Below are 12,899 nucleotides of genomic sequence, written 5' to 3'. Positions count from 1 at the left end.
GGCACCACAAACATGGTTGAAGTATGCAGTTCAGTGAATCATATTAGCAGAATAAAATTTAAAATGGTAAGTAAATTAAAAAAAAAAAAAATCATCCCCTGTAGAGTTGCCACAAAGAGCTAAATTAGCTATGGAGAACGGAGGGTAAAAGTTCTGTGGTTCTGCATTTTTCCTGTGATGTGGGAGTCTGTGACTCACATCTGGAGCCAGCCTCAGGTGGCCACATGAAGAACTACAGTTTTTGGGTACTCTAATAGGAAGCTGACTAACAAAATAATTCCTAATCTTAATCTTGGCAAGAAAATAAACGTGTTATTCTGTCCTTTTATTCAGAGTAGAGCATTAGGACTGTTTTTGCTGAACATCAGACTAATAAATCAAGTCAAGTCAAGTCAAGTTTATTTATAAAGCACATTTAAAACAACGACGTTGACCAAAGTGCTGTACAAGATCTGTAACCCCAAGGACTATACTAAATAAAAATAAAAATATATAAATAAATAAATAAAATAATAAAATAAAAATAAATAAATAAAAACATTAAGAACAATAAATAACATAAGAAAATTAAAAATTAAAACGTTTAAAACAAGTACCATAAAATACCATAAAACAATCATCTAAAAGGAGGTAGCACTGCAGCCAAATGCCAAAGAAAAGAAATGTGTTTTTAATAGAGATTTTAATGTGTGTATCGTCTGAGCTGTGCGGATATGGAGAGGTAGATCGTTCCATAGCTTTGGTGCTGCTGCTGCAAAAGCTCGATCACCTCTCTGTTTTAGTCTGGTTTTAGGCCTCTGTAAGAGCAGCTGGTTCGATGACCTCAGAGCTCTTACAGGGGTGTGACAGTGAAGCAGCTCAGACAGATACAAAGGTGCCAGTCCGTTTAAGGCTTTAAAAGTAAGCAATAAAATCTTAAAATCGATTCTAAAACGGACAGGGAGCCAGTGAAGGGATGACAGGACTGGGGTAATGTGTTCATGCTTTTTTAAACCGGTTAAAAGACGAGCTGCCGCATTCTGGACTACCTGCAGGCGGCGCACAGATGATTGATCTATGCCAAAGTACAGAGAATTACAGTAGTCCAGGCGGGAAGTAATAAAAGCATGAATAACTTTTTCCAGGTCCTGCTGCGGGAGATAAGGTTTTACCTTGGCAATGACTCTGAGTTGGTAAAAACTGATTTTGGTAACAGCACTTACTTGCTTCTCCATTTTAAAACTACTATCTAAAATGACACCCAGATTTTTCACAGCATCACGACAGTGAGGAGCCAAATGACTCAGAGTGCCAGAGGAGTAGCTTGAGGGGTCAAATTTACCAAAGCATATGACCTCGGTTTTGCTTTCATTAAGATTTAGGAAATTGTTTCTCATCCAGGACTTGATGTCACTTAGACAGTTCAGCAGGGGTTCCCATGGATCTCTGCTGTTCAGTTTGATGGGCATATACACCTGGATGTCGTCAGCAAAACAGTGGAAACAAATATTATGTTTCCTAAAAATCGACCCTAGAGGCAACATATACAATGAGAAAAGAATTGGGCCCAGAATGGACCCCTGAGGCACTCCACAAGAAAGCTTTGCTGTGGTAGAAAAACAGTTTCCTAGATGGACAGAGAAACTTCTATCAGTAAGATAAGATCTGAACCAAGTCAGAACCGTGCCTTTAATGCCAATTTCATGTTCTAGGCGGGATAGAAGGATCTCGTGGTCCACAGTGTCAAAGGCAGCTGACAGGTCTAGAAGTACTAAAACTGCAGGACTACCAGAGTCCACAGTTAAAAGCAGATCGTTAAAAACTCTTAAAAGAGCCGTCTCTGTGCTGTGACGCATTCTAAAACCTGACTGAAACTAGACGAGATGAAGAATAAAACCAGACGAGATGAAAAAAAATGTCCCTAACACCACAGTCCAAACTGTTTTAGGAGGAATGAGAACACGTTCCTTTTTTAAAACAACCTGTCATGGCAGCTTGTGCATTTAGTGTTTGCACTATAATGGATGGCTTACATCTCTGAGCAATGAAAATACCTTTATAAGTAGATGACAAGGAAAGCTCGCATGTCACATTTCTGTGACATACATGATTTCCCCCCTTTTCTGTCCCACCAAGGTGCTAAAATCAGCCTGAGTTTTGCTTGTTTGTTTGACTCTGGTACATGCATCCTTTGCAGTTACGTGGTTATTCTTCCAGCCTGAAATCATAACTGCCCTTTCATGGTAAGGGCAGATCTAATCTCTTGTGAAAGATTTAACATCCTGGGCTTCTCTGATCTGCAGCCAAATCATCAGGCAGATTCAAGGATGCTGTGGATCAGAGGCAATACAAAGAGGAGGGTTTGGCTCTGCTGCGGAGGCTGCTGCACGAATCTCCGTGTCTTTCCAGCCAGTCCACGGCCTTTTACTCCTAAAATCAGTATCCCTGCACTTCAGTTATCTTAAGATGATCTTAAAGGATGTGCATGAACCTGTCATGCACTTGTCTGTAGTTTAGCTGTTAGGGAAAAATCTAAATTATGGCTCATAACAGGTCACACTCGAGACAAATATTTACTTCTAAATACTTAAGGAAGCTGCTTCTTTTTTATTTACGTTTTTGAAGTTATTCTCTTGCATGAAACAGCACTCAGAGAAGGTTAGCCTTATCACCAAAGCCGGTGAGAGGGTGTTATCTGAGAGCAGTTTCTTCCAATACTGAAATCACAGTTTCCCAGTGGATGTTGATCTTTTTCTTTGTACACCTGTTTTTAACATTATAACTACGCTGCTTCCCAGGGCCATACATCACTCAGCTTTTTTTTTTTTTTTTCTTTTTTTGATAAATTTGGCTCTCAATCTTACATCAGTCTGGATGACGGCAAGCAGCGGAGTGAAATGGCTACACGGATGCAGCGCTGGGCTGCTCGCTTTCAGAGACAGTCACAGTTAATGCCTGTAACCCCATCAATTTGTGAGCAGAGATTGAGTTTCCAGAAGAGCACGAAGCGTGCGGTAAAGCTGTTGACTGTGGCAGACACTGAAGTTTTTGCTTTTGAGGGACTTCCAGACCGACATAGTTGAGAGGCTCCGGGTCGTCTTGTCCAGCGAACAAACTGTCTGACCTCTGCCGTAGAAAGGCCGTGTGGCTGACCTCTACAGTTAAACATGTCGTCACACACTCTCAAACGAGGAGGCGCCAAAAAAATAAATTGGTAAAACATACCACAAATTGCCACAACTCCCGATTCATTTCTACTGGTGCGCTGTAGAGCACACTAACCTGTAGAGAAAATGGTGTGGTAGCTGCTGATCGAAATAACAGGCACAAGACTTTCTGACCTAGACTATATTAACACCAAGTGCAGCTAAAATGAAACTCTTAGCATCATGAAAGGCTCAGACCTGGACATGGACTGTTGGATCTCCTGAATCCTGGGAAATGCTGCATGTCCATTCGTCCCTGTACAATCAGACTAAAAACCAGAGCAGTGACCGTCGCTTATTGATGTGCAGTTATAATAAAGGCCAAATGGTCTCCGTAACAGAGGCTTTGTGCAGTGACGTCACTGTTCTCACTAAGGGTGCAGCAAGGTTTTCATTAGCCTGGAGCCCAACAGTAAGCAAACTCCAGGCTTACCACACTGAGCGGTGCTCATTTCATTTGACTGTTTAGGAGTGTTTAGTTTTGTGCAGCAGGAAATAATTTATGACACTATGCAAAGTATGTGTTTATATCTCAATGATGAACTCACTGCTCTACTTTTTTCATTTTTTTTTTTTTAATATGTATAGTCAGTTTCCAGCAATTTGTGCTATTTCGATCCAATAAAAACCTTGAAGATGCAGCGTTTTATATTAAGTATTGTCTTTATTTTCCCCTCCTCGTGTCTAATTTCCAAGCTGGTTTCAGGTTTTCCTCTTCTGCAGCTGCTGAAGGAGCAGCACTGCACAGGGATGATTGCTGCTCTGTACGAGACAGGGCTATTTTCTATTCCCAGCGTAGGACTCTTCCTCTGATATGGAAAGTGAGCTTCAGAAAATGCTTGATCTGCTCTTTGATGTTAAGGACTACGCTGATCGCTGAACTGGATGAATGGCATCAGTTCACGTACAGATCTCTGGCTGTAAAGGGTCTTATCTGGCTTTACGAGAGTTAATATCATCTTGTCATATAGAAGGCATTATGATTAAATTTAAGGCCAGTGAGCACTCATAAAAGCGTGCAAAAGTATGAGTCGTTTTTATGCTGCATACCTCCTTTTACTGTTGTTCATGACACAGCACAGTTTGCTCCATTTCAGCCTCTGTAAAGTGCTTCTGAATCTCAGGGCTGCATGCACTCTTATTTATAAAAAAAAAAAACATCTTCATTTGTTTGCACTGTAGTATTTCTGGTGTGGTGCACATGCTGCATCATTAAAGATGTAATTTTAGACTGTTTACAAGCGGGAAAAGCAGTTCAAATAGAATTAAAGACAAATGTGTTCCCTAAAGTGTTATTCATCCACATTTTCCAACCTCTCCTCATCTTTTTCTGCCTTCAGATGAAGCTGTGGAACAAGTACAAGGTAACCAGTATCCCATCTCTGGTGTTTGTGGATGCTGCAACGGGGAAGATTGTGTGTCGAAACGGCCTGCTGGTGGTCAGAGATGACCCTAAGGGTGAGCTCAGGCATCTGCACACACAGACACACACAGGCTATATTACTTAAAGCCACGTGTCTGATTTATTTGTATTTCCTAACCTCAAGCTCTGAGGGTTCAAAAGGACAAACATGGGTCAATTTCTCACACAGTTTGTCTGTCATAGCTTATAACCCTGAATTTTTGGTGGGTAGTAATCATCAGTCGCTCTTGGCTGAGGGTAACAAGTAGGCTGCAGTAACACCTGTCACTTTTCAGATGGATCCCATCAAACAGCAGCAGTTACTATGTAAAATTCCCCTGAGACAAAAGGGTATGAATAAGCATCTTGAATATCAGACATTTCCATCCAAATGAGAACTAATTGTCCATAAAATCTGTAAAAGGAAAAAAAAAACATGCTTTAATCTGCATTCATGGGTAAAATACCTGGTGCTGATCACACTGAAGATAAACAGTTACTGGTGTGAATTCTTCTGTCAAGCGAAGGGTTAAAAAAAAAAAATCCTCATATAGAAGGAAAATAAGGATTTGCCCATCTGTCCCCGTATGCATTTATCAGAATCAAATACTAGACTTAAAGATGGCAACCCTTCTCAGTCCTGTGAAAACTGCCCAGCTGGCATGTTTGTTTCTTTCCCACACACTGATGAGATAAAATATAACTGAACACCTCCTTGAGTATTACAAAATGTTCCATCCATCCATCCATCCATCCATCCATCCATCCATCCTCTTCTGCTTATCTTGTTTAGGGTTGTGGGGGGGCTGGAGCCTGTCTCAGCTGTTACAGGGCGAGAGGCAGGGGCTTAGAAAATGTTATTGTACCAAATTCTAAATATAAAGTGATTTTTATTTTATTTTATTTATTTTTATGAAGGGGAAACGTTTCAGTCACGTTGTAGATGCGTTTTTTTTTTTTTTTTCTGTGATTGTTTTGTGTGCACAAGATGAACACAGGAGTTGTAATAACCACTAAATCAGAATAGTTTCACAGGCCAGCACCGTTCAAGCCCGGGTTTGTTCCAGTGGAACATTTTTACCGGCATTTCTGTTTAAAATGTTAACAACCAGATGGTTTTAGGTGGCACAGATTAGTTTCATCATAGGTAGCAGCAGATAACTGAAACAAAAATATCCACATTTATCCCAACAGTGAACAGTCAAAATTCATGTATTCTAGCTAAAAAAATATCCATCCACATTGGGTTTACACCATAATTAAGTAATTAAAGTTAACCAAAATGTAATAAGTGCAGTAACTAAGGTCAGAGCCACAATCACTCACACACAACACACACCTTACATGCTTGGTAAGGGTTTACTGTGGCTATATTGCACAGCCCTCTCATTCAGCATTTGTCTGAAACATTTTGCAATAACTTTTCCCCGTGTTTGAGTTAATGCTGCTATAATTATGGTGCTGCATGAATATTATAGCGTGTCCATGTCTCACTCCCTCATCCTCAAAACCTATAATTTCTGCACTTTGAAGTGGAGATGGAAAATTAACAAGAGTGGGCTTGCATTCCTTTTCTGTATTGAGGGCGTCTATCTGTGGCCGAGAAGATCTCAATATTTTAAAAACGCTACCTCTTCAAAGCCGGTTAGGTCAGCTTTAAAAAAAAAAAAAAATGGTGTTAGTCATGTGAGAAGGGAGAATAGCAGCGCTATGAGGACTGTGACAGATTTCTCTGTCTAATGAAAGCCAGTCCAGGCCTGTAGTGATATTTCCACAGTTCATTAACTAGATGGGAGTTGAGAAGAGCTTAAATTGGTGGCCTCAGTAGCAAAGAGCCACTAGCACTTAAGGAGCAGGGATTTTTTATTTTTTTTTTCTCTTTACAGTTCTGCATCTCTTTGAAATATATAAAAAAAGGCTGTGTATATACATTTTTACTTTGTACTATAAAATTATATATAATTTTTAAAATTTGGTTTATTTGGCTGAGGTCTGTGCCTAATGTGACAAATCAATTCAGGTGCAACAGCCATGGCTGGGAGAGGTAAAGGGCAGTAAAAAGTTAGCTGTACACCGTGGGAGGGGCAGGTGAACAATTCAGGGCCCGCTGCCTTTCACTTGCGATGAAAGGCCTGACTTGAGTGGTGGCAGACCAGCCTGCAGCGTAAAGATGGAGTGCACTTTTACAATCAGGACAACAATGAAAGGCCGCGGCAGTGCAGTGCAGACGTGTCGTTCCTGCCTAATGAAGCACCGGACAACAGCGCTCACATAGAGAGTCTATTATGAGCCAGCCATACAAGCTTTTATTTATGATTACCCCCCCCCCCCACACACACACACACACACACACACACACACACACACACACACACACACACACACACCCTTTTAATTCGGCTGTACCAAATGCATCTCCAGAGCTCACCGGGAACAATGAGAACACCTTGAAAAGGAAATGAAAAGTGTGAAAGAGAGCAGGAGGGAAGTATTTGTGTCAGCCTTCATTTGCTTAAGAGGTTTTGCTTTTAGTAACTATTAAAACCACTTTTTTAATTCTTTTTATTTATTTATTTTTTTTCTCGGGGTGGGGGAGTGTTTTCAAAGCAGATGACTCAAAAACAGTCTTTAAAAAAATATACATAAATAATAACCGTGTGTAATGCTTTGACATGTGTCACAGAAAATGTGTTTCTGGGTCTTCTGAGCTGAAACGTGACTCTTGAGCCCAGATTTCAATATCTAAACAACTGCTAGATGGATTTGCAGGAAATTTTTGTAAATATTCATGATTCCCAGACATGAAATCCGCGAGTTAAGTGTGCGAGTTAAAACGTTATTTGGCTGCATGGATTTGATACCTGTGAAAACACTGAGCCGTTATCTTCTGTTGCATTCGCTACACCGGTATGGACCAAAACACTAGCGTTTAGCTCAAACTGGTGCCGTGCAGCACCTCACAGAGCCACTAGCATGGCAATAATCTCTTGTCTTCCTTCCCGTGTTTCCCCCTTTCTTTGCCCCCTCTGCTTTCCTACCCTCTCTCTCAGGCCTGGAGTTCCCCTGGGGCCCAAAGCCGTTTGCGGAGGTGGTGGCAGGACCTCTGCTCAGGAACAACAGACAGACAACAGACAGCAGCTCTCTGGAGGGACACTATGTGGGAGTGTATTTCTCAGCACACTGGGTGAGTGCAGAGAGAAGAAAGAGGACAAAGAGGGACCCCTTTTTTTTTTGTTCGCCCCCCTCTTTTCAGGGCTCCTGACTCTGAAAACATTGAGACATCAGAGAAAAGAGCAGCAGCAGCACAGCCGAGCAGGAAGAGGCAGAAACAGATAAGAGAGGGGAACACGACTCCATTGTGTTTGACTGTTTACATTACAGTGGTTAACTATCTCCATCAGTCCTTTCACCACCAACTGTCGATCAGTCACCACACCCCAAAGACGTCACACTGTCTCTTTCTGCGCTGCTGTTGCCGATAGCCAGTGAAGGTCATGACGCATGAGAGGGGTTAAATCATCACCGTGCTGTTCCTGATGCGATGCAGCGCAGGCTCTGGCGGGGTCGGTCGGAACAGCCGCCGCCAGAGCCTGACATACTGGGTGCTCAGAATGGAGACGCCTGAATGCTGGCGCAAACCCCAAAGCCATATAAAACTGAAAGGACAAGTCACAAAAAGGAGTTTATTTGCAGTGTTTTACACCACATTCACATTCGGTTACTCGTGTAAATCTGTCTGCTATTGAAGCAGTTTTACAAAAACAAAATACCAGCGCCTCACCTTGGCATCCTGATAGTATATATATATATACCCCCCCTTCAGGTTGGAGGGACCTGAAATGGCCCATGGCAGAGGCATGCAGTGTGCCCTACATTTTCCTGCACACTTGCTTTTTCACTTGTCTTGGAAGAGAACTCGTTACAGTGAAACTTTAGCTAAAAACCTTCCTCAGCCACAACAAAACCCATATTAGAATAGAAGATGTCACTATAGCACTAAAACAAGCTTGTGTGATGAGCAGAGAACACAGTTATACAGCGTTTGCATCGAGGAGCAGCCTGGAAAGAGCTCCGTTTGAAACGTTGTGCTTTACACTCTTGTTCCTGTGACAAAGCGCTTGATCTGCGTCGTCCACTGTAATGAGCTTTAAGCTCCACTATTTAGTAAACAGGAAGATGAAATGAGCTTTAAGACATATGATATATAATCAAGCCAAACAAAAATACCTCAACATGTTTACACTTGTGTATTTGGAGGAAGGAATCTGAAGCAGCAGTGGCATTAATCTATATTTACAGGGAATGTGCTTACTGTGCGGATGTGAAGGCGGTCACTGATTATGACACAAGTTAAACACGTAACAAATCTGGCATATGAACTTTTTAAAGTGTGTGGTATTATAGCTGTTTTTAAACCTGTTTTTAACCTTTCATTATTTTTTTAAAATGTAAAGCTTTTTGACTTATGTAAAATATAATCACTGGCCACTTCATTGGGTACATCTTGCTAGTACATTCCTTTGGAACTGCCTTAATTTTTAGATTCAACAAGGTGCTGGAAACATCTGCGATTTTTGGTCTATTTTGGCATGATGGCATCATGCAGTTGCTGCAGATTTGTTATCCATAACATCCGCCACATCCCTCTAGCTCTGTTAGATTGACATCTGGTGACTGTGGAGGCCATTTGGGTACAGTGTGTTCACTGTCATGTTCAAGAAACCAGTCTGAGATCATTTGAGCTTTGTGACAAGTTATCCTGCTGGAAGAAGCCATGAGAAGATGGTTACACTGTGGTCATAAAGGGGTGGACATGGTCAGAAACAGTACTCAGTAGCAACTGAGCATCCTTTAAACACCAAAGCCTACCTAAGGAGCCCAAAGCGTGCTCAGAAAATATCCCCCACACAACTACAACACCAGCAGCAGCCTGAACCATTCATACAAATTCTGACCCTATCATCTGAATGTCGTAGCAGAAATTGAGACTCCTCAGACCAGGCAACATTTTTCCAAGCTTCTGTTGTCCCAATTTCGGTGAGCCTGTGTGAAATGTAGCCTCAGTTTCCTGTTCTTAGCTGACAGGAGTGGCACCCAGTGTGGTCTTTAGCTGCTGTAGCCCATCCGCTTCAAAGTTTGATGTGTTGTGTGTTCATAGATGCTCTCCTGTCAGGTCAAAGTAGTCTGGCCATTCTCCGCTGTCCTCTGACATCAACAAGACATTTTCACCCAGAGAACTGCTGCTCACTGGATATTTTCTCTCTTTCCGAACATTCTCTGTAAATCCAAGAGATGGTTGTGCGAGAAAATCCCAGCAGATCAGCAGTTTCTGAAACACTCAGACCAGCAGGTGCAGCACCACAACCATGCCACATTCAAAGTCACTTAAATCATCTTTCTTCCCCAGTTTGAACGTCAGCAGGTTGTCTTTACATGCCTAAATGCATTTGTGATTGGCTAATTAGATATTTCCATTAATGAGCAGTTGAACGGGTGAACTTAATGAAGAGGCCAGTGAGTGTATGTGCATTTTGGTACTTTTTTATAATGAATTAAGCAATATGCATTCATTAATTGAATTACCTACCTGTTAACAGCCAATTGGTCATATTTAAATAAGCACAGACTGAGAGAAGAGGAAAGAAATCTATTGTCTCTGCAAGTTTTCTGACCTCACTTTCACTCCAGGCAAACATGTGGCATACATTTTGTAACTCTCCAAACTGTCTGATTTTAAATATTCTGTTTTTATTTCATTATATATTCACGACAGAAAACAAACAAAGAAAATACAGACATGAAGCAGAGCGAGCATGGGAAAGAGGCTGGAAGTTAAGACTAGTCTGTTTTCCTTCCCACTGTCATGGCGTTCTGATGTCACCCTAATACCAGCCAGACCACCGCTCTCCCTGCCCGACAGCATTGGCTCTGTAAACACACACAGTAGAGCAAATACTTTCTTAAGCTCGAGTATTGCGGCAGGATTAGCGTTTTAAGCAGCCTCAATACAAAACAAAGAATTACTAGTTTGTGAGAAGGTGTTTGGCGACTGGGAGGCACAGAGTTTTGGGAAAAACCCACGGAAATGGTGCACTTTATGACACTTATGACTGTATATATTAAATATTCACTCTTTCTCTTCCTCTCAGTGCCCACCGTGCCGCAGTTTGACTCGAGTCTTGGTGGAATCGTATCGAATCATCAAAGAGTCGGGTCAGAAATTTGAGATAGTGTTCGTCAGTGCTGACAGGTGAGTCGCTGCGGGAGAGTGTAGACAGGATGATATTTGACACGCACACACCTGCCTTTTGTCTGTCAAGAAATGGTTTCTTGTTAACCTGCTATTAAAACCAAAAGTATCAGCATCTGTTGTGTTGCTTTTCGGTTCTTTCCAACCTGCTCAGGTCAGAAGAGTCCTTTAAGCAGTACTTCAGCGAGATGCCATGGTTGGCAGTGCCTTATTCAGATGAGGCTCGGCGATCACGACTCAACAGACTCTATGGAATACAAGGTATTTCAGCAGCTGCGTCCTCCTTTTTCTATTCTATTCACATCAGTGTTATTTATATAGCACCAAATCACAACAACAGTCGCCTCAAGGTGCTTTATATTGTATGTTAAAGACCATATAGTAATACAGAGAAAACCCCAACAATCAGACGACCCCCTATGAGCAAGCACTTGACAACAGTGGGAAGGAAACCTCCAGCAGAAACAGGCTCAGGGAGGGGCAGCCGTTTGCTGTGACCGGTTGGGGGTGTTATCACTGTTATCTCGGATATTTAAAAGACAGTTTATTCTAAAAATCAAATCTACCTGTGATGAGGTGCTGGTGTTAGTTCTAGTGTTGGCTAGCTGCACGCTTCTTTTGGTTGGCAGGTGTAAACAGTAAAAAAAAATGGTTCCTCCTTGAAACATCAGGTGGAATCAATATTCATTTATTTATTGATTGATTTATTGATTGATTTTATTGTGCTTTGAGCACTACAAGTCAAGAGCCATTTAGTTCCATCATATTCAAGAGAAGGATGAAATTTCTACAGCCAATATCCAAAGTAGTTACTGGGGTTAGGTTAATTGGTGATTATAAATTGCCCATAGGTGTGAATGGTTGTCTCTGTGTTAGCCCTGCAACAGGCTGGTGATCTGTACAGGGTGTACCCTGCCTCTCGCCCTATGATAGCTGGGATAGGCTCCAGCCCAACCCCCACCCGCGATCCTGAACAGGATAAGCAGAGATGGATGGATGGATGGGTGGATATCCAGTCTAATAAATGACAGTAAATATGTACATTTGATTCTTGAGCACAGTGTGGCTTTTTAAGATTAGAGCAGAAAGTGGAGATTTTTTAAAAAAAAAACATTTTTTTTGTCCCTCTACCAAACTTAGTTATGTCACATACTGAAACACTGGCACAATGGCTGACAGCTCTTTGTGCCGGCAAACGGCACAGATTGCCCTGCAGCCTGAGGAATGCGGGCTGGTTATCCAGTTTACTGTCTCACTCAGTGCGGAAGTGCTGTGCCTTTTCCCCCGGTGCCTTGCGCTTTTCTCCTGATCCCCTCGTGTGTGTGTGTGTGTGTAAGTAGAGGATTGTGGATGAAGTTAGCAAGAACTGGCCATTGGCCTGTCCTGCAAAGAATTTGAGGAATGCACAGCGGACGAGTCAATGCTGCCCTCCCCCTGCACTCAAACCCCTGCAGTTTGATTTCCCCCACCTCAGCTGACTTCAGTCCACATGTGCAGACAGGAATTTACTGACTGCTGCCTGATCTGTGTCTGTTTCTGATAAGGGAATTGTAATCAGAGGGTGGGTGGCTTGTAAAAGAACTATCAGAGGTGTAACAGACAAAGCTAGAGGGAGGTGAAAATTTCCAGAAAGGGGTTTTCAAAAAACAAAACAAAAAAAACCTCACTGTGAGAAGGAAAAGAGTGCGTCATGATCCGATAATTAACGGAAATGATCCAAACCACCTCCCACGCTGTTGCCCATTTCCTACCCTCCTTTGTTTGTCTTCCTTTCACATCATCCTCTCCTTTTCTTCTCCATTCCAGGTATACCCACGCTGATTCTGTTGGACACGGATGGTCGTGTGATTACGCGACAGGGCCGGGTGGAGGTGTTGAATGACCCAGAGTGCCGGCTTTTTCCCTGGCACCCTCGGCCCGTGCTCGAGCTCAGCGAGTCCAACGCGGTGCAGCTCCACGAGGGGCCCTGCCTCGTCCTGTTTGTGGGTGAGAGGCTGAGGTTCTTATAATGTGGTGCCGCTCCACATGGGGCTCTCCCTGAATGAAGTGGCATTTATGTAGA

At 42.3% G+C, this 12,899-nt stretch overlaps 1 protein-coding gene across 1 annotated transcript in view; it reads left to right on the top strand.

The window, feature by feature from the left end:
* The window catches only part of nxn (nucleoredoxin), a 62,538-nt gene that overhangs the window by 40,357 nt on the left and 9,282 nt on the right, over positions 1 to 12,899 (top strand). The window contains exons 2-6 of the mRNA XM_030744340.1: positions 4,526 to 4,643; positions 7,638 to 7,771; positions 10,737 to 10,837; positions 10,992 to 11,098; positions 12,644 to 12,823. Coding sequence (XP_030600200.1) covers positions 4,526 to 4,643; positions 7,638 to 7,771; positions 10,737 to 10,837; positions 10,992 to 11,098; positions 12,644 to 12,823 — 640 coding nt within the window. The remainder of the gene's footprint in view (positions 1 to 4,525; positions 4,644 to 7,637; positions 7,772 to 10,736; positions 10,838 to 10,991; positions 11,099 to 12,643; positions 12,824 to 12,899) is intronic.

Source organism: Archocentrus centrarchus, chromosome 13, assembly GCF_007364275.1.
Source record: "Archocentrus centrarchus isolate MPI-CPG fArcCen1 chromosome 13, fArcCen1, whole genome shotgun sequence".
In the NCBI taxonomy this organism is placed as follows: Eukaryota; Metazoa; Chordata; class Actinopteri; order Cichliformes; family Cichlidae; genus Archocentrus; species Archocentrus centrarchus.
Note: the sequence above shows the minus strand (reverse complement) of the source record. Positions and strands in the feature narration are given on the sequence as shown.